The 23,020-nt window shown below is 43.7% G+C and overlaps 1 protein-coding gene across 1 annotated transcript in view; it reads right to left on the reverse strand.

Moving 5' to 3' along the window:
* TLL2 (tolloid like 2) overlaps positions 1-23,020 on the reverse strand; it is a 93,112-nt gene that overhangs the window by 48,019 nt on the left and 22,073 nt on the right. Inside the window, 1 exon segment of the mRNA XM_040563977.1 lies at positions 15,876-15,986. Within this exon segment, the coding sequence (XP_040419911.1) occupies positions 15,876-15,986 (111 nt within the window).

Raw genomic sequence — 23,020 nt, forward strand, 5'->3', positions numbered from 1 at the left:
GTCTCCCAGAGGAAGTGCCATAATTTAACAGAGCTTGACTGGACAAAAGCCACTAGATGTGTGAACAGGAACAAGCCTGATTCAGCAAGATGGATTGCTCTGAACTCTATCACTCTTTTCCAGCCCCAATGTCCCATCCTAAGATTTCCCTTTGTTTTCTTTCATACCCAGTCCTTGTCACTTCCTTAAGCCCAAGCTCAACAAAAGTTCCTCTTCTTAGTTAGATTTTACATCCCCAGGACTTTTCACCCTCCCAAAGTATGCTATTCTTCACACAACATCCCATTGCATTTAAAGGAAACCCCAACCAGCCATTCACCACCAGAATTATTAACGTATGTGGGTTTTTGCTGAAGCAAAGGATAATTTCGTATTTCTAAACAAACGCAGCTTGCAGTCACAAACAGATTGCTTCTTAATTGAAATTGGGAGGTGAATTATATGGTGAATTAGGAAAAAAGAACAACTCTGCATTGAGTGAATTGTTCCCCTAAAAGGGAACTGCATGGGATTGAATTGCAAATGATGGCACCAAACCCTGCAGCCGGGCCCCTTCTCCTGCACCCGGGCTGCTGACCTCTGCCGTGCAGCAGTGTCATTTGCGCAGACTGCTTTTCCAAGCTGTGAGCACATTCTTTCCCAGAGATCAGTGCAAGCCTTGGTTTCTTATGCAAAGGAGATGTTTGAATAAACGAGTGTGACTAATGAAATCTAAAACATCTTTGCATATTTTGTCTCATTGTAGCCCATGAAAGGGGAAAGCGCTATACAAAAGCCAGATATGGGTGCGCAGATACACCAGATACTTTCAAACGTTACTAATCTCACTAGGACAGACAGGGAGCACCCACACCCTTCTCTCCCCCAGGGGTATTTTGGAATCATATTTGAGAATTTTGGAAGACACTGTTCTGATTCTGATCGGGCTTTTAAACATTTCCTATCCTTATAATACCTAAACACATCCATCCCAAAGATTAAAGTGACTTGACAGACATTTAATCCTCTTTCCTAATTCTTCACAAGAGAAGGATAGTGCATGAGCCTGGCAAGACAAAGATAAGTCACTGGCATGTTATCAATAAAGTCAAGAAATGTACCCTGTATCTGAAAGCAACTGCACATAGACTGCAGGCAATGTGTGGGTCCTGTTGCTCCCTCAACAAGTCCCTTAAGTTGTTGTACCTTTCTGTCAGACTATTCTGTCACATCAGAGAGCAGAGTGGATTCCAGCCATCACTGCTCCAGAGCATGAACTGCCCATGTATGCATTTAAGCCTATTATCACTACGAACATTGAAAGGGAGAATGCAGATTTTCAGTTTGATGCAACAGCCTGTATAGTAATAAAAAGGCAGGCCTGATCTACTACTTACAGTAACCTTTAGTAACATAAGCAAAACAGGGCTGACTTTTTTTGTTTTTTAATGTATATCCAGCAGTTATCAAGCCCTCCAAAATCACTTTCATGCTCAGTACTTCATACTTGTTGCTGTGCCAGACCAGCTATCATGCTTCTCATCCTGACTTTTTAAGATTTGTCTGCTTCTCCCACAACCAGGGATGATATAGATTTTGTTTGATCATGCCTCTGTGTAGGGAGCTGTACTAAATCCCCAAAGTTCTTTTAGCTCCCACACTTTTATGATTCTCTCCTTCCTAATGATTTGTAGGAATTAACAACTCCAGCTGAGCATTGCTGGACTCCCTTGCTAGATAACTTAGCTCCTGTGCAAAGCCTGACAAAGACACAAAAGATTCTCCTCCCAGGCTGGAATATTTCACCTTCAGCCTAGAGTGCACTTGTATGACAATTCATTTTTCTATTCCCCACAGACCAGCACTGCCAAGGGAGCTTGCTTCCAGTAGCTTAAATGCACTGTAAGTCTGAGTTAATTCACCACGCTCACAATCATGGCTGAAGAACAGGTGCCTAAATTGTTTGCAGAAACTACAGAGGCAGCTTGAGGTGATACGTAAGGGTCCAGTGAAGCAGAAAGCAGCAGGCTGTGGCATTGTTAGGAAGAAAGCAGCTTCTCCCCCTCTTCCAGAAGAGGAAAATGAAAACCCAATTTTGTTTAAAGGAGTCCAAGTTGCTCAGCTGGGACCAAAATAAAAGGCAGCAGATTAAGAGAGAGAGAGCACAAAGTATGCCAAGAGTTGGATAAAACTGTACTATTTGCAGTTTCCTTCTGCCACTAGCACAGGCAAAAAGACATGTAATCCAAAGAAAGAGCAGGAAGCAGACTCCATACAGTATCCATAATGCCCACAGGAGAGGTTAGGACAAGGAGGATACCTTAGTAATTTGTTTGAACTGTAAATTTGTCTTCTACCAGATGCAAGTTAGGCTTGAGAATATTTATTGTTGCATGCATTCTGCTTTTTTGTTTGTTTTAAAATGCAAGTAGACTGAACTACAGAAGATAGGGCGATGAGATCCCTTACAAAATAAAAATTCTATGCTTCCTTCCACTTGATCAAAAACCATGAAGTTCTTCTTGTTTAACAAAGGAGAGGAAAGCCAGGCAAAGCAGCAAAGCAGTCTGCTAATTAGGACACAAGCTGTGGGCCCGAAAATACACACCACTGTCCTATTGAGTGTACACACTGTATAACACCCCATAACACTGCAAAACTGCTTGAGAGACTGCTGACTTCTAAAACACTGTAACAACGTCTTCAAGTTTTTATCTGAAAACACTAGTTTAGAGACAGTTGAGTCACTTGAAAGCAAAAGAGAAACATCAATCCATCCTGAAATACTAGAAGCTTAATTTTCAGACTATGCCTATCTAGAATTTTAGTTTAAAACCCAATGATAGTCAAGAGGAATTGTGGGTGTCTGAAAATTTGCAGACTGAGAACACAAAATGTTCCTACATGGGAAGCTGGATGAGATGAAGCTGCAACATCTCCCTTTTTTCCAAGATGAAAGAACAGATAATGTCCAAATCAAACCCTCTCACCTCCAACGCAGTTCCAAGCCAGGATAATTTTTTCTCTCCAGGCCCACAAAGACCCTCTCAACCATGTTCACTGGATATTCTCTTCTTTCGTTGGCTGCTTTTCATACAGGGGAAGGGCTACTTAGCTGAACTTGGGCAATAGCTTCAACCACTATGTTTGTCACCTCCATTGAGGACAAAGGAGTCTCCAGTGAGCCCTGGGGACTTTGCCAGTTTCTCCTGCTTTTCTAATTCAGCAGAGAACAACTTGACTGTACAGATAATTATCTGGTCTCACGTGAACTGAACCTCAGCAAGACTTCTTCTATTACATCTTATGGTGGTGAAAAAGCCATTTCAGAGCTTGGACACAACCAAGGAAAAATGTGTCATAAATTCAAAAAAAGACAATTTAATCTCCCCTCCTCATACCTTAAAATTCTTCACTTTAATAGTTTCATTCAATACATATGTTAGTCACATGCCATAGCTTAGAGTTTGGATTTCAAACAGAGGCTACAATGAAGTATCAATATAAAATGAGAATTACAGGTAACATTAAGCACTCATCTCTTTTCAGAGTTTTAGATCTGGTAAACTCTGTCATATTATGACCATCAGGGAAACTTCTGAAAGGATAGGGTAAGACAAATGATGTTACATGCTGCTTTTTAATTTTCTCATTAATCAGTGGTCAACAACTTTTTAGGGCACACAAAACCCTTTATTGCACTGGATTTTCTAACCACAGAGAAAGTGATGATTTTATTAAAACAAGCTCTGTTGGGAGATGTATTGGAAAATGCATTCAGAATGCAGAACAGATGTTTCCCAGAGCTGGTAGAGAGTCTATAGCAAAACCTTTTCATAAACCCCAGGGCCCTGGAGATCTGAGCAAATGATTTGAGATAGATCCTTTACAATTTCCTGTCAGTGGAATAGCTGACGCTCCCCTCAATTTACTTAAGGAGAAATAAATTAAAGAGGAAAAGATTTCCGAACTCCAAATTCCCTTCAGGAATCTGTTTTTCTTATTCAGAGTAAGCTGACTAGCTGCAGTAACTCAGGAGAGTCCCAGGGTTCAGAGGTTTGACAAGCAGATGTGTCATGTCCACATCAGCTCTGCAAATGCTCGTGAAGGAACAAGACACCAGCCTCCCAGAAAAGTTCACAAGAAGGGAAAGGTGATCACAGCTAAGCAAATGCAGCACTGCCAAAAACTTGAGCTGTAAAGCACTTAACGTGTCCTTCTGCTGGCCATCCTCTGCAGGCAGAGCAGAAGCATCAGCAGCACCCTGTGGTTTCCCTGGGCACTCACGGGTTTTCTGGAAGTGGCTGCATCACTTTTACACTGTGATGCATCTTCTTTTCAAAGAAGGTGTTGCAAGGAGTGGAAGAACCTGAACTGACCTCTTCACCAGCCCTTCAACCAAGAGTCAATGCTGAAAGGAGCAATACTTTCCGGAGACTGGGAAGGACTGAGAAGAATGGAAGAGGGCCTTTTCCTGCAGGCTATTAGCAACCACCTCTTTCTCTTGGGGTAAAAAAGGGACAGACAGATGGGAGAGAAAAGAAAGCAAGCAAGCTACAGACTGTTTATTCCAGTGAGAGTCCTGCAAGGCTCTCACTTGTACTCAGTCAAGTGAAAATGAAAGGCCAAAGTGAGTACACAACTACTTCCACCATGTGCATGTCTCTGCTGCACAACCAGGTTTGCAAACCCAGTGTGCAACTTCTCCCCTCCAGCACATCAAAGCAGCAATATGTAGCATCAACTATAATCTGTTGCATTAGATTTCCTGTGAATCCAAATAATCAAGACCTATTTCTAACAGGTGTCTGCCTCTCCATGACAACCTTCTTGATTCACAATAATCCTCCTCTACCTGTCTCTCCTTTAAAAGTAAAAGAAAACAGAAGTGAACCTCCAGGTGTTAAGGAAATGGTAAGAGCTGGCTGGTGTTCATCCAATGCTGTTCTGGTGGGCAGTACAAACCCGCCTGGCCCCCTCCTGTTAACATCCTTTTCCCTCTGACCTGCACAATCTAATTGCTTCAGCCTTTCTGTGCTCTCTTGCAGCATCCCTCTGCTCCCTTCCAGCTGTGGGCTCCCAGGCACAGCCAGCCAGCTCTCCTCCCACTGAGCCTTTCTAATCCTTTTGTTTTCTCCTTACCTTGTTTGTACTGGATAAAAATTAACTCTAAATGAAAACATTACACTGGAAGCTGAATTATGTTTAAAAGCAATTAAAACTCCTTTCACGGAGCACATGTGGTGCAAGCACAGAGTACTTTCTTCCAGACTGCTTTCTGCCTGGATATTCAAACACTCCCAGTCCTGTAGCTTCTTGGAGAGTTTTTGATGCCTTCTGCCCCCTCTAGAGGTCTGTGCCATATCTAACAGATGGATGAGGACCCTAAGTAGATACAGCAGTAGTGACACCCCAATTGCTTGGTTACCTACCAGCTCAAGCACAATTCATTTAAAGGACACCCCAACTGACTGGGAATTTCCCAGTGGCTGGGAAACTGAGGAATGAGCCAGCACTGAGGCCATAGGGCAAGTGGGGCCTCACTTGGGACTCAAAAGGCTTTGAGAGCACAGATGTGGCTGCCATTGGGTAGCCTCAGGTCAACTCCAGCCCCATACCCAGCAGACCCCTGCCCCCACCCCAGCTGTGAGCAGCAGCAGCAGCAGGACCTGCTCAGCCAGGGCATCAGCCTCCCCAGTGGGCACCCAGGGAGGCTCTGCAGGCCAAGGGGAGCAAGACCATTACAGGCAGCAAGTGGAGCAGGAGCAACACTGGAGCCAGCAACACCACACCACTTCTCAGCATGCTGGAGGGAGCCAGTTCAAGCTTCACTTATCGCTATTCAGAGCCTTTCCCTCCAGGCTCCCAAGGGGATTGGCAGCAGCGTTTAACTGCGTGCCACCACTCCAGGTGGCATGCAGATAAAGGAGCCCAGAGAAGACCTAAACCTGAGCAAGAGCTTCTCTGAGCACAGGGCTAACCATGGGGCACGGATTTCTGTTGCTGCAGCAGCAACACCAGGAGCTGGTACCTCAGCAGGTTGCAGTCCAAAAGCAGCACTGCCTCAGGAGCTCAAGACCTACATTTCCACAATGGACCTATGCACGATGCCACTCCACTCCAGGTGCCATCTCTCAGCTCCTTGGTGAAACAGATGCCTGAATCGTTTGCAGTCATTAAAAAAACAGCGGGGGAATTGGGGTGTAAGTGGCAAAGTGAGCTTTCTTCACCACAGCAAACTGCCACACTGAGAGCTGCTGGCAGAGAAGTTACCCAACCCGGCCCAGGGACAGCTGCACTTCAGTGGAAGAATCAAATTGGTAGAAAAGCAACTCTCAGACCTCTGCATCTCTGCCACAATCTGACTCTAGGATTCAGCAACTCCATCAGCTTCAAGAACAGCAGTGAATCCCCCCAACAGACACAGCTTTCTAAATTTCACACTATCTTCTCTGTAGAACAGCTCTAGGAAGTGAAACAGCAGGATAATCTGAATATTTCCTTTTGCCTGTGATCTTTGCCCCAGAGAAACTTGTTACCCATTCCCCAGGGCTGTTCAAGTCACCATCTGGCCTCAAAACTGCAGCGGCAAACACAGCACAGCATTTCAGCCTAAAACTAATTTGCTTTCTTTCCCCACTTGACAGCTGAATAAATACTTTGTCCTTGCCATTTGAAAAGGGGAGCTGCAGTGAAGTTTTTTTTTTTGTCCACTGTAGCTACAAACGCCAGCCTTCTTTCCAAATTAGGCCTGAACAACCAGCTTGAGGCAAACACATTTATTCCACAAACCTAACTCCTTTCTGTTCACAATCGACCATGAGCAGTTTACAACTTTTTCTAATTTATTTGTTATTTGCTATTATTCATCAAGTCATTTTGGCTGCTGATTGTTTCTTGGACCTGCCAGCTATTTCACTGAATGGGGTAAGCAACTTTTATTTTGCAGGCACAGCAACATCCCTGCTTTAAAGGAAAGAGCCAGAAGTTCAAAGCATCCAAGCTAGCCTCCCAGAGTTACCATCCTGCAATGGTTCCTCTCATAGCTTCTTAGATTTTAGTCTTTCACTGACCATTTCTATCTCCAAATTCATTTGCTAGGACACTCATAGAAATGACAAAGAAGCATACACAGTTGAGGCAAATTCAATTTTTCATTTGAGCAAGTATTCAAGGAAATTAGGCACTTGCCCAGCTCTGAAACAAATGCATGAGTTAGGCAATTCCACAGTTATTGGCTAAGCACTGTCGAATTTTACAATTAGGGTAATGGATTTAACTTCCAACGTAATTTCCATATGGATAAACCAATCTCCTCAAGTACATTTGCCCATGTGTTCCCTGCATCACAGTTAATTAATATAAATCTATTTAATAACCTCCACTTAAATACAAAAGACTATTCAGACTCTTCTGGCACCAGTAAAAGGAACAGTCTCCCAGTGTGTTGCACCAGCTGTAGACAAGACCTAAAGAAAATTTAATTAAGAGCGATCAAGAGCAAGACAGTTGCAAACAGCAATCAGATGTTATAAATGCTCTACATGGTGACTACCCCAGCTCCTTAAAAGATTAATAATGTCATCTTGTACCAACTTCCAGGTACCTGAGACCTGCCCAAAAGAGAACCTGGGGGATGGACAAAGCTGTGGGGCTGGGAGCCAAAGACAGGCAAAGCCAAGCAGGTAGCAACAGGGATTCTGCACTGTCTGAGCACTGACAGTGTGCTGCAACTACTGCTCTGATCTGCAGCTATGCCCAAATCGGATGATGGCACCACACTGAACAGGAAGAAGCTGTAGAAATGGGCTGCTTGGAAGCAGCTTAGACTACAGCAATTTTTGCAGTTGTCTTTGGGTGTTTAAAGTAAGTTAACTGCTCACTAACAAAACGTAACCTGATTAATTTCTGATGTGCAGCATTTGACAAGAGTGATACTGAGTTGTCATATTCCGGGTTTATTTCTGAAAGAAGCATATGAATTAGATTCATAGGATAAACACTACCAAAGTTACCACTAAGAATGGATAAGTAATATATCTGGGAAAAGAAATAGCTGGGGATTTTTTTTTACGATGCCATTTGTTAACAGCATTTTAATTTGAGCAAAATTTCAGAGCTCAAAATCATTTAAAAAAAAAAAAAAGAAAAAAATGATGAAAAGCTGAATGTTGACTGCAAAACAAAAATGAAACTAATTATTTTGACAAGTGGGAGGCCACCATTCAGAAAACTTGATTTCAGGGTACATTTCATTTCCAAAACAAACTTTGTCATGTATGTGACCAGTTGCCATCAGGAACCTAGACAAGAGGGAAAAGAAAAACAACATCTTACTCCAAGGGGGACACAGAGCAAGTAGCAGGGCTGTGTTGTTCAGGTTGTGCACTGGCAAGGGCCAAACGGTATAATCACTTACTGCTTGGGACCTTCTTTAGCCTGCCCTGCAGGACGTCTATCACATTTATCACAAGCAAAGAGGGAAGAGGAGATAGACTTTTATTTCTCTTGTGGTGAGTGAAGCATTTCTCTGTTTGTCATAAGCTGAGTTTGGAATACCACAGCCCACTGCATGAAGGAACACCGCAAGGCCTGTCCTAAGTGGTTCTGAAGTAAAGTGCCATCCTGGAGAGTCCCTAATCCAAAGAAAATCAGATCCTGCATACCTTTTTGTGCAACAGGTGGAGTATCTGTTGTTACTACATACACACATCACAAGCAGCATCTCACTGCCTAAGAGGTCAGTGGCAGTCTTCCATTAACATCTGATGTTGACTCAAATGTTATTTAGCACTCAAGTACCACTCTCTCACCCCATCATACTTCAAAGACACATAGGGACTGTACAAACCACAGCCTAAAAATGGTATGAAAGTAGGAAAAAAAAAAAAAAAACAACAACAAAAAAAAACCAACACTCGTGAAGCAGGGATAAGGGAACAGTAAGACAGCACTTATCAGCATGTGAAAGCTCTCCACAGGTATCCCATAAGGAGAGCTTCTGAGGAGACAAATAAGGAGAAGAATTAATTCCCTTTGGTAAATACAAGAAAGAAGAACATGTATTAACCTGTAATGGAAGACCAAATGCACAGAACCCTGTCTGGGCAGGGGGCAAAGTGAAACTGCCCCAAGAGGAAGGAGAATACTGTACTCAGCGCAAGGGGCTACAGAGGACTGACAGAATCTCTAAAGCAGAACTGAATATGCAACACACAGGAGTTTATGGAGCAAGGGAGTCAGAAGAATCACTCAAACATACAAAGGCAAAGCAAAGAAATGAGCTGCTGCTCTGCACCTCTCTTGTGCTCCCACATTAAACTACCAATGGAATTCTTCCTTACTGGAAGCAAGCAGTGTGGAAAGGATAAAACAGCACAGCCAAAAGCACAAAGCTGGCCTGTGGTGTGCTTTTGGAAGTATCAGCTGCAAGGCCTTCCAGAGCAGAATCTGTGCCTGTGAACTGAGCCGCAGCTCACTGGATGGCCAAGCACATATCACCAGCGCTCTAGACCCGAAGCTTGTGGGATCACCCCACAGACACTGCCTTCCTGACAGACAAATCCCACAGCAGTGCCAGGATGTGCAGCTGGCAGCAGAGAACAGGCAGATGTGGCCTTACACACGGGGAATTAGAAGGTTCATCCGCTATAGCCAAGGGTCATGAGCCTTCTAGGCTATTACCTTTATGCTGGAGAAAATCTGGTAGGTTTGAGAAGGTTGCAACAGGATTGCAAGATTCTGAACTGGCAGAAAAAAAAACAGTATCTGCTTTTCTGCAAAGAGAAGGTGACTGGCTTACTGCACAGAAACGAGCACTCTCAGCCCTAGAGGATTTATCCAATTCTTCCGAAGTAGAACTCTTGCCGTGCCTTTGTAAACTACAGAACTATGGGAAATTCATTTCATGGTTGCCTTCTCTGGTAAAACCCCTGACTGAACGGACTCAAAAAGGTGAACACTGGGGCTAGTCATGGAAAAATCATTTGACACAGCTAAATAAACTTTATCATCAGGCCAAGTGTCAGGCATTTGCCACCTACTTTTCCACAGAATGGGCCAAGACTCCTCTTCCCTTTTAGAGACTGCACGGACTGCAAAGAGAAATCCCTAGTGTGCACAACACATGTTGTGGAAAACTGAAAGGAGGTATGCACACAGATGAACTGAGCCCTCAGACAGCTCTCCCAGAATAAAGATGTTCCTCTACCCATATAAGAGGAAGCAGCCTTCACCAATGATTTCCCAGTGGAAGCGCTCTCAGATATGAGTTATACCACATACATAGCTATTTGTGTTGCTCCTGGCCAGTTATTGTAAACACAGCTCAGATTACGATAGCACAACCCATAGATCCGCTCCAAACCGAAATGAATTCAAGCTTGGGCCCCAGGCAGCCCTTAATACAGCAATGCTGAAGTCTACCCCATCTACCCTGAACCGAGCACCACTATAGCAGAGCATCAAACAAGAGCTATGAAGGAAAAACAGCTCTGAGCTTAGCATGTATATGCGAAATCAGCTGAATTTAACCATCTCTCCTTCCAATCTGTAAATCAGATCTTCCCTGGGATATCAGTCAGTCACATCCCACAAGTCATTCAGCTCCTAAACTAAGCAAACTCTCCCAACGTGAAGCAGCAGAAGTCCTGCTTGTGACTGCTTTGAACACCTCAAGCATGCCACTGGTGAAGAAGTCTTATTCTCCATTCTGAAGCTAAACAATATAGCTCTTAGAAGGAGAGCTGCACTGTAGTAAAAGGTCCTGCAAACAATCCAGACTTATGTGGGAATTAATGCCTTGTCTCAGCAATGTAACCAGAGAGAAGAGAAATATGTTTCAGTGGCTGCCAGCCCACCACACTTTGAATGGAAAGCTGCTATGCAACTAGAAAAGCACTGCAGTCATCCCCCCTGCAGCATGCAGACCTTCCAAGTATGCACTCACACAGCACTGCACATTCTTCTCTTCCCTTCCAGATCTCTTCAGGGTTTGCCTCCATACCCCAAAGCAGTTTATGCACAGTACTTGCCATAAGCAAGTCCTGAAACAGGAAAAGTCCTGTGAAACAGGGTGAAACAAGATCACCACAGGCATCCCGAAACACAAAAAAGAAAAGCAGTCTGCTGTAGATGTGCGCCTTGTGCAGAGCTGGTAAAAGTAGCTACTTTGCTGTTTCACAACACGCTCGAGAACAGCAGAGCTGTGCAAAAAAATGTGCCAACAAACCAGCTCCCTGCTATTATTAATAGAAGGTTTAATTCAGAACTCCTCTTCGCTTAATTCACCAGAGAATAACTTGCTTGCACTAGGCTCATGAATTTGATACCAGAACCTCCAGCCATTCGTGGCAGCCTCTGTCACAACACAAGTTATTAAATACCTTACATGGTTCAAAGGCAGTTCCCGCTGTTATTTCAGTAAAATCCCTGAGATCATACATACCCCCGGTTCTGACCACACTGTTATCTGAAGTATTACCTATTCTATCCCACAAAGATGCTCTATAAATCCTTCCTGAAACTGATCTGTGCAAGTGTGAAAGCTTCATCAAGGCCTTCAAGCCATGAGCCTAAAAATCTCTCAGTATCAGAGGCCAAGAAAACCTAGTTTGAGTGTTCTTGAAAAGCATTCTTGGCTGCAGTAGGATGTAGTCACTGCCTCAGCAGCAAGTCTAACACAGCGTGGTAGCACTGAGGGCAGCCAGACTCCCATGTCTTTTGATTTGCCAAAGTAGAACAAACAGAAGACAGACTTGCCCTTCTCACCCACAGGGGTGCCTTTCAGGACTTGAAGCTGCCTCAAGTGATACAGAAATCAGGATAAGAGATAATATACCAGTAAATTCCTCTTAATCCCTAAACTGCCTGAAAAGACTTAAATTAGGCCGTTAAGATTAAATAGGCACATCATTCCCAAGGCAGGGCAAGAGAAGAAAAGGCCTTCTTCCTCTGTGACTAATGCTTCAGCAAATAAAGCAATACAGCAAAGAGGATCACTTTGCACCGGAGGACTCGATCTGAGCGACTGTGCAGTTTCACAGCCTGCCAGTGGACTTTCTTGTTTCCCCACATTTCAAAGCCATCAGTGAGTTTTCAGCAGCACAGGAATCCTCAAAGCTTAGACTCAAATTTCTTCTGAACTATTGATACAGTAAAGCAAGTATTTTCAATAAACTTAAAAAAAATCTGTAAGACTTTTCAAAACCATAAGCTGTTGGACAATTTTTCATCAAAATTATGAGTTGGTGAAGGACATACTGAGAATAGCACCCACTGGCAGATCTCCAGACACCTTGTTTCATTATGTTTTGAACCATTACTGTATCTCTGCTGGGCCAAATCCTAAGGGTATCCACTTCAACACTATCCCATGAGAACAACTGATTTTCATAGCGAACATGACATGCAGACTTCATTCCACAGAGGCAGGGAGGCAGCTATCAAACATTCTAAATGCAAAGTAACACTTTACCAACATCCCTTATTGTTTTTCACCCCTTTAGCTGCAAACCATTTTAGGGAGAAGGGAGAAATTTTCTGTTTAGCATATTTTTATATGGCATTACATGTTGTAATAACAGGAGGGTACGGAGGACACAATTTGGCCTACAGAATCTCTACTAGTATAAAAAGCAACAAACAAAAAGAACACATGCAATTCTATGACCTTAGGACCTAGGTTCAAAGGAGAGCAGCTAATGGAGGTAGGAAAGAAACAACACTGGATGTTTAGAATTGGGTCGGCAGAAAACACTTTGGAATAAATCTTCAGGAAAATCCTGAAAGGGTCTAGATGAGAAATGAACTAGTTGGTAGTTACAAGCTCTCTTGTAAGGGCATGCCTCGTGGCATTCACTCAGAGTTCATCTGCACTGTTTGCAAAAACTCTCTATTAACTCACAGCTCAGAGTTTTAACTGAGGGGACAGAGATCAGCACACATACTCCACAAAACCTGCTTGGATTAAATGGGCTACACTTAGCTATAGACTGTCATCGTGTCTGCCTTTCCCTCTACAGAGTCTGAAGAAAACCCCACTGCTACAGAAGTATCTGAGAATGATGCTTTGCATGCAAGATGCTATTGATACTGCCTTCTGCAGTATTCAGCTGCCCAACCTGTGCTCTCCCTAACAAATGCTTGAAAAGGAAGCTCCTTTGGAACAAATATGGTTTAGTGGAGGACTTGTTAGTGTTAGGTCAGAGGTTGGACTTGATGATCTTGGAGGTCTCTTCCAAGCTGGATGATTCTGTGATTCTGTGAGAGGAGACTGCCCATGTGAATAAGAACTTTCATGTCAGTCTTGACATGTACTTTAAATATGTAAAACAAGAGGTGCAATTTCCTCTGTAATGCCAATTCCCTGCGTGACCACTCACACAAAAGAATCCAGGCACACTGGACAGAGACATCCAGATGTCTATACAGGAGACTAGAAGAAGGCAAAGGGGAGTTGGAATGGGAAACCTTTCCACACCTGGAAGTCTCAGCCCTCATCAGACAATACACAGCCTTTACAAAAATAGATCATCTGCAGGTAGATCTAGGTTTACTGGAGAACACTGTTCCTCATCACCCATAGGGGCATGCAAATTGCATTCTTCCTCTGGAGCCTGCAACAAGCTCATAGAGTGTATGCCTACAAACAGCCCAAGAGTGTCAAGTAGCACTTTTTTCACCCCTCCTCCCACTCCTCTCAGCTAAACATTTTCTGGGGACAAGGAAACAACACAGGGAAAGAAGAATGCCTGGCCTAATAGCTTGTTCAGAACTGCAGCTCCCAGATACGAAGAGCCTGTGTGTCTGTATATACGTATTAAGTACTTCCTCCACTATACAACTAATCCGATTAGCAGCTTTAGGAAATTCTGAAATGTTATAATTCAAGGGGTCCCACTCATAAAAGGTCTTAGACTGTTTCTGTACAGAGGTTGCATTCTTCCCACTGGAAATAAAAGAGCAGAGAGCAAGACTTTCTCCCAGGGAAGAATGGGTCCCAATCCCCACCATGCTGATGTAGACCACCCTCTTACAATTCACAAGTGTCAAGTAAGTCCCACAGGAGAAGAATCAACCCTTCCTGCCCCTGTAGAGAGCCCCCTTGCAGGGCAGGTGAATACAGAAAACCCTCTATGTGTACTCTGCAGAAAGCTAAACTCACTGTGACAGTCACAGGGGCTGGCCATTTGTCAGCTTGCACTTCCAAGGGTTGAAAGCCAGGGGGATGAATGAAACCTGCTGGAGATGAGGACAGGGCCAAATGAGCACGACAGCACAATTCCCCTACGCAGTGCATCGCATGATGCACCAACTTTGCCTCAGTCAACAAAGGGTGCCAGGAATACACTAGCCTAACTACACAACAGGAGACATGGTTGTAAGAGACCAGTGGGTTATAAAATTCAGTTAATTTGCTAGTTTGTCCAGCATAAGTGCTGAGCACAGAAAATGTGCGTGATTTGACAACTAAAAAAAAACACCGCAGCAAACTGATACATTCAAACACCATTTGGATTTGCTTCCCCAGCAGTTTCATCTAACTTCAGGAGCTGACAAAGGGACATGGAAGAGATGAATCCTGTCCCACCTACTTAATCCTCATTTTCTGACTTACCTTCTGCTCTGAAGGCAACCAGCTTCTAATCGCTTATCACCTGAGAATACACCGCAGCTCAAAACATGACATGAATAGGCTAAGTGACACGACTATGCAGGATAATGGCACTTACAGGGAACAATCAGTAATATAAAAAAACGTGCAGACCTCCTTTGCCCAGAATTTCAGCATCAGCACGCGTTTAAATTAGATATGTTGACATCAAAACCATACATCTGTGTTGGGAGATGGATGTGTCATCTTTCACACTTGTTCCAACAGGAAGCTAGAGCACTGACCCCCAGAACAGAACCTATACAGGGCTTTGACACTCTGAAACCAAAGGTAGGTAGTCACAAAGATACAGAACCAGCTACCAGTCCTTATGAATGATAAAATATGAGCTGAGATGCACATGGGTCAGGTGAACAAAACACTGACTTGAGTCTCAACTCAACTTTTCACACTACTGCTAACCTAAGAGTGTAACAGCAGAGAAAGGAAAAGGTTATCCTGACCTGCCCTGTCTCCAGTCCCACTGGTGTCTCTCACAGCTCAGATTTCCAACCATTTCTCTCTTGCCATCATAAAGTGGAGCAGAAGTAACGATACTGAGGGAAGTCCTTCACACCCTTCAAACCATTTGCAGTGTTTCAGAGACTGTTAGAGATGGATTCAAAGCAGAGCTTCTGACTCAAGAAACAACTCTGGTCTGGCACAAAACTGAGCATACATAAGAGCTGTGTAGGGGCAGAGGGCAACATAAGCATATGTTACCCCATCTACTGGCTTTATAAAAAATCACAATGATTGTTAACCGATGTCAATTGCATCATCACTTCAAGGGTAGCCTGTATGCTAGACTTCAATAGGTTTTACTTGGGTAAAAAGCTGAAAAAATACATTATTCCATTAAGATCATACATTAAAAAGGAGGGGAGGGGAGGACAGTAAGAGTCAAATCGAGTGCCAAACTGAGTGTTCCTACTTCAAACACATTTCCTTCCAAATTTGTAGAGGTAGATCCTCACAGGAAGAGACCAGTGCTGTAAATTTAAAACTCTTCTCCCTCAGGCCAGATAGAAAGGCTGCATCACTGCCCTATAATGCAAATCATGATTCTGTTTTTATTTAACAACGTTCAGAGTTGGATCCCACCCTCAGTCACACAACTAAGCTCCCTCTACATGCACTTCCCTGCCTGTGAGAACAAGCATCGTAAGTGACAGGGATCTCCTTTCTACCTAACAACAAAACCAGGGGAAAGAAGGCATTGCCACCTCTGGGCTGCCCTTACCTGAAGTGTGTCTTGCGTTGCCATCTGAGTGCTTTGTTAAGTCAACAGTTCTGTCTATTTGAAACAGCTTCAAATCATCTTCATCTAAAGCGATATCTCCCCAAAAGGCAGCTGGAGAGAAACAAACTGCAATTAGTTTAGTTTTATTTTGGAAGGAAAGTATAATTCCTATGAGGCCCGTACCACACCTCAAATGCAATTACTCCATGGACCAGAAAAAGGTAATAATATATAGTAGCAGATTTAAAAGTACAGAGAGAGTAGACATAGTGGAGGCCAAGTGACAGTATTTGAAATGAGCCACTGTGCAGATGCACAGTGCTCATCAGTGCAAATCTAAAGGCTACAGCATCAGCCTGTAGGACCTACTACACGTGGTTAGCACTCAGACACACTGTGCTGGTCTAAAGCCAAGCGGAGAGCCAGCCCACCATTTCCACTTGGCTGGAGAAACACCGGTTATTTGTCCCCTTGAGGTTAGTTAACCTGATTTAAGTTTGCAGAGTTTTTAATTTTGTAAAAATCCTCTGTGCAGATGCACAGAGAGGAGCTGATTAGCAGAGATGCCCCCTGTTAGTCTTGTTACAGGCCTGGCTCTACCAGGCCGTAAGGTGGTACTGGTCACTGCACATTAAAGCCTACGTGGGGGGCAATTACTGATATTTCCCTAGTTAGTGTGAAGGAGTGAACTAAATTGCAGCTCAGATTCTGACTGAGATATTGCATCCTCACCATCCTCAGGCTAACAGTTAAGACAGGAAGAAAACCACACAGCACTCAAGCTCATCAGTGCAAATCTAAAGGCTACAGCATCAGCCTGTAGGACCTACTACACGTGGTTAGCACTCAGACACACTGTGCTGGCCTAAAGCCAAGCGGAGAGCCAGCCCACCATTTCCACTTGGCTGGAGAAACACCGGTTTTTTGTCCCCTTGAGGTTAGGTAACCTGATTTAAGTTTGCAGAGTTTTTAATTTTGTAAAAATCCTTGGGTTTCAGCCAGAAGCCATGAAAATAAACAAACTGATACCTCAACACTCACAGCTCAAAGGAATAGACTGGAAACCTTTTGAGTAGAAAAACTAATAATGCTGGAATACAGATGACTCTGCACAGTGTACAGTTACCGTTTGTGGAATTTCAACAAAGGAAACAGAGATGATGAAGCAGTTCACTAAACGGAACAGATCCTTCAGAGATAACAATCATGTTATGAACAGTTAAAACTCATAGCCTGTGTAAGCTGATGAAAAAGAAAAAAAAGAGCAAATTAATCTCTGGTACAGTTCAAGAGAACTCAGGACGTCAGGCAAGCAGCAATGCTGAGTTATCTCAACAGTGACTGAATGGGATGGAATCACCTTTTCTTTTCTTGTCAAACAACACAACTTTTACATTCCTGGGGAAAAAATCGTCCCATTGCTATGCTAGCAGCAGCAAAGTACATTAGGTCTGAGAAACCAATGGGCTTTACTTGTCATTTCACTTTTACTGCCAGGACCAAATGAAATATGGACGTTTGTCTGTATATCAGAAATCTGCAATTGGATCTCTGGCAATTGAATTTTAAAGAGTTAACTCAGAGAGGGCAAGAAGTCTTTGCCTGCTACCAGACACATTCCAGCAGCCACAGACTGCCCCACCAAATTGCTGCTACGAGCAGCAGAGCCCTGGCATGAGCAGAGAGGGCCTCAGGTGTTTTCCCTTCTGTGGGTCAAGGCTCTGCCTGCCTGTGGTTATCTGGCCACAGCAGAGAAATGGACAACACGACTCCTAGCCCTGCAGGAGACTGGCTATAGCTTTTTGGCTGGTTCTCTGTGACAGCGCTACCAAAACACAGAGTACAGAAATACAGCAAAAGCTCCAGAAGAGGCCATAGTCAGTGCAGGCAAACCTACATGCTAACTGACATCAGTTATAACGAGGATGGAGCCTACACAAACACACAGCTCAGGCTCTCCCCAGTGCCTTGGCAACCCAAGTCCTCCCACAGAACAGAGAAGAACCTAAAATACTGTCAGCTCACCACCAGCTAACCAAGAGGTGGCCAGTGTGGCCATGAGGCAGGCTGACTGGCAATGCCCAGTGAAAGAAACAGGGACATAACGTTCCTGTGACTGCAATTTGAAGACATTTTATCCATACAGAGAAATGGCTTGCTCAGGACAATGTAGAGTCAAGAGGCAGACAGGCAAACAGCATCCCATGTCATCCAGGTTCCTTCCCCAGCCACATTTATACTGGCCAACTAGATCCCTGTTATACTGGCCAACTAGATATCATTCCCTACCCTAATACAAACCAATAGTACCATTTCATCCCCAGCCTAATTTCCACCACCTTGGGCTTTCAGGGGCTCTTCTACATTAGTACTGCATAGATTGTTTTTCATGATCAGGTAGTTCACGTCAAAACACGGCTTTCAAGGCAAAGCTGCAGCAAGGATTCACACAAACAGAATTGGTACATTTTCCTTCCCAATAGAAGGCAGTAGTTTTCTCCCAACCCCAGCAAAGGATTCTCTTTCTGTTACAAAGCCATATATCATCCTGAAAGATAGCCCACAACAAAAGCCGAATTTCCCTAGCATTTATTTCCAGCTCTCTGTAGTCCCAGCATGCTCAAGGGGAACCATGATTTATCACAGTCTCAAGCCAGCTGAACAACTTTCCTTACTGGAAGTCCTGGCTGGGAATGCTGCACTGCAACTTCTCCTGTGCTGTCAAAGGCTCCTTCCTAAAGGCAAGCAAGCCTGAAAGATGCTTGCTTCCACCCTGAGGGATCTGTCCCACAGGAAAGCCCAAGTATTTTATTTTAAAGGGTCACAAGTTCAGAGACTGCTGGCAAATGAAACCTCTCAAAGCATCCCTTCTGATTTCCTTTATCAATGTCTCCTTTTTAATTTAATGTGTGAGAATTTCCAAAAGACAAAACAAAAACAAACAAAAAATTAAAATCTCCAAACAGCAGGATAACAAATTTGGAAACCAGTATTTCTCTTGGCAGGAATCTCTGCAGTGTACAGCCAGGTGCAAACTCTTAACGCTCAGTGGAATAGCGTGCCAGCTTTTGTTTAAGATGAGGCATTAATTGCTCTGGATAGTAAGAACAGAGCAGCTCTTAATGACGCTGATGCAGCCAATATGACAGAGTTTGCTTCCATGCTGGACTAGTAGTCACCACCAACTACCCAGAATGTTTAACCTTTGAGCACATGCAATAGGAGAGCACATGTCTGTTGGGGCAAAGGGGAAGTATGACTGTGTTTAACAAATAAATCCACCATCTAAACAAACAAGCAGTCTTGCAACTTGTCATAATTTTCAGTTTATTTTCCCCCAGGAGGACATACTGAATGTCCATGCATTGGCATTTGCATTGTGTACTGACCACGGAGGCACCGTGGCACCTGGAAGGCACAGCAGACTGCACAGGGAAGGAAAACACCTCCTTCTGGTCAGAAGGAAGGCTGAACAGCTTCTCCTTGTGCTTCACACACAGGCACAGAGTCTGAACCCACCAATGGCTTCACAGCCCATTTTCCACAGTAACATGTCTGGAGGACTCCTGGCATTTTCTGACTTCAGAGCAATGTGACTGTACAAAGCATCTTCCTTCTAAAATCTTTAACTCTCTTCTCTGCAAACCACCCCCCTGACCTATTTCTTCCCCACGACGCCCCCAAGCAATTCCTTTCTCCTACTTCCTTGCACTTTCTCCTTTCCCTGTTTTTGAGTCAGAATTGGAATTCAGGGAAAAAATAATAATTTTTATGTCTCTTATGAGAATTCAATACAAAAATGTTCACAACAGTTTAAAATATTCCTTTTCCATGAAACTGTGTTTCATCCAGGCCTTTTAGCGAAATTCCTTTCCTTTCTATTTTTCTTTTTTCCAAAGGCAACAAGTAGAAACAAATTACAAAAGCTTCTGGTATTCAGCCATAAACTTAAAAAACATTGTTCCTAAAAATAAACATCAAAACAAAATGCAATGTTATGATTTGTTAAAAGCAGGCTGATCTCTAAGGCTTCAAGAAAAATACCTAGGGACAGCTATCCTTAGCCCCAACCACCGTCAGCTCCAAGTTTACACAAGTGTATGAAAGCCACTTGAGTTGACGGAAGAATTTAACTCCATGCTTGAGAAACATCACCTGATGTCTGTGTTTGAACTGATCTCCAGCCACCAACCATGACTAGGAGAAAAACTTTCACCCATTTGACTGCAGTGACCCCTTGTACGAAGACCCCATTCCAGCACCAAGAGATCAGCATAGCCCACAGATTTACCCTGATGACAGGGATCTACAAAGCAGTTGGCCTCTGGACACCATGGGAGACCACAGGAATTTTCCCTGAAGCGCCTATCAAGAACAGCTGTGACATTCACAGAGAACCAGGCCTTGGAAACAGGCATACTCTGCCTGCCAGGAAAACTCCCCCCATGCCACTGCATCTCAGATACAGACTCAATGACGGAAGCTGTATTAAGAAATGGCAAGTTTTAGATGCTGAATGGGATCTGAACCTCAACTGAGGACTACGCCCTATGAGTTGAGTCAAAGGAATCTTCTTTCTGTGGGGACAGAGGCATGCTAAGCTCACGTATGTCATCAGCCCAAGGGCCTAGTCTGAACTTGCAGCCATCTGGCACAGCTCATGCTGACAGACTTCATCTCAGTTCTTCCAGTGCAGCTTTAACACGTTTTTGCTGGAAGGACTTTACTCTTGCCCAGCAGATTTCCTACAGTGCAGCATAGCAATGAGCACAGAAAACAAATAGCTATGTGAAGCCAAACAGATGCCTCATGCTTGTTTCAGCAAAGCTCATGACTCAAACTCAGTTTCTGCTAGTGTCCACAAACACTGTGTGTAAATGAAAGCTGGATTCGCAAAAAGGAATGTTTCACGACTACTTGAGTATGTGTGTCATTGCAAAACATCCAAAGAAGATGTGTTTGCACAATTAATCTGGCATTTCCGATTTTGTGGCCATCAACAGATGCAACTGTCAGGCAGCCCATGCAGAAGACTCAACTGTGTCACCCAAGTCACAAGCTACTTGTGCTTGTGGCTCACACTGCAACCAAAGGATGTGCTCTTAACACACCCCCGAGATCAATCCCACATGTATTTTGAAGGTGCAATGTTTGTCCCCACCCAGATCTCTGTTTCCCTCCTGTTGTTCCACAGGTCCTGTTCAACAGCTCCTGTTGTTCCAGAGGTGATTGCACCTTACCAGAATAGTACGAGGGAAAGCCAGTGTCCCACCTTGGCAATAAGAGCTACAGGCAAGGAGTGCTGGGTACATGCACACACAGGTAGGTAATAATGAGTGTCATCTCCTGACACACTATGACTATTCATGCACTGGCAAAAACATGCAAGTTACTTATAAGCATTTGCTGACTTCTAGCCTGACAGGTCTGAGTGCTGGGAGATTAAATTTTCAGGGCTGGCCATGCTGTCATTAGGGCTAACACTCTGCAGTCTAGCAATAAGTAAGTAAATCAACAGATCAAGGTGAGTTTCCAGCACATCCATATTTCTTTCTTCTTGCACACTGACGTGCAGGAAGATCGGTCTGCTGCTGCTGCACTACGTCCTGACCCAGGAACCAGTAGGAAAGTATTCTGACGTATGCTGAGAAAGATTCATACCTCAAAAAAGAAAAAACCTCAACACATTCCTTTGGGCAAAGTAACAACTGTGTCAGAGAGAAGAGCAATGCCTCAAAATAAGGCAGAAACCAGTGAAAGAAAATAGAAAAAGATCCTAAACACAAACTTTGGAAATAAGGCCAGACCCTGAGCCAAAGGACGAGAAACAAGCAACAGCAATGAGTACTAGAAAAGCATGAAGACCACCACATTCAGCTGTCATGCTTTTATCTGCATCAGTTTGTTTCTCCTCAGTAGGAATAATCAGAAATTTCCCATTGGCCAGCTTTAGGGATAAACTGACCCAAAGGCTCTGGATGTAAACTTGTCCACACAACAAGAGTAGCTAGAGCCAGAGCTGCTGTCTGGCACGAGCACAGTCCCTCAGCAACAGAGACTCAACAATTCACTTTCCAGTAAGGAGAAGTTCCCCTGATCCGGGATCACATTTCATTTCAGAGACACAGTTTGTGAAGGAATGATTAAGAACCTGGTCCACTTCTAAATTACAAGAAATACTTCAAGAACATCAAAACATCCTCGGAATCAGAGTCTGAAGCCCTGTTCAGACTTCCGCAGAAATTTGAACTGCCTGAATTATCACGTGCAGCGTTTCCAGAGCACCCTCTCTTGGGAAGTTATCTGCAGGAGATAGTCCAGAAATTCCAGTTCATGGATTTCCTTTCCTGGAAGGCAATGATGCTATAATGATCAAATACTTTTGGCTTGAATTTGTCCAAAGCTGAAAGCATATATGTGATCCTACATAAAGACATGCTTTAAGGAACAATACATACTCTCTCTTGGCTAAATGATACATTATTTTAACATAGAACTGAAAAATTCAGTGGCATGAATTATACTGCTTGCCAAAATTAGGTTAGGAGAAAGATCTTTTCCTTGTAATATTCGTAACTCTCCTGCTGCTGGCTGCTTCCTCTCTCAAGGTCTATATATTTTGCACATCTACATGGTACTCACTTCTGCCCAGAGATCTACGAAACCATTATTGGTACAGTGAGCATCGCAGGAGACCGTAAGTGAACACACACAGCAGAAAATCCATGCCACAAACAGCAAAGCAGCTCCCTCTATGGGCTCTTAAATGGTTAAACACCCACCTCTTCATAAAAGAGTACTGCAGGAGGATGTTAGTTGCCTAATACTTCAGAGCTCTTACAGGTTTCAGGATGCTACTTCCCTGTAATGCAGTATGCAAACCCCAAGGGTCTAGCTTAACCCCTCACGTTTCCATGCAAAGGAAACTGAGCTATGTGACCTTAATAACATTCTTTCACTCTGTTTTCTCCTCTAGTTGACTGTGCAGAGGAAAAAGGGGAGACAGGGGAAGGAAAGGGGGGAAAAATCCCCCATGATTTGTCAACTTCATGTAATTTAACCAACTCAGCCATTGTTTCTTCTGTCCTAGCCGGTATAAGAAGTGCCATACCCAATATTTACACTAAGCTGCAATCACTTTTTCA

This window comes from Cygnus olor, chromosome 7, assembly GCF_009769625.2.
Source record: "Cygnus olor isolate bCygOlo1 chromosome 7, bCygOlo1.pri.v2, whole genome shotgun sequence".
Lineage (NCBI taxonomy): Eukaryota > Metazoa > Chordata > Aves > Anseriformes > Anatidae > Cygnus > Cygnus olor.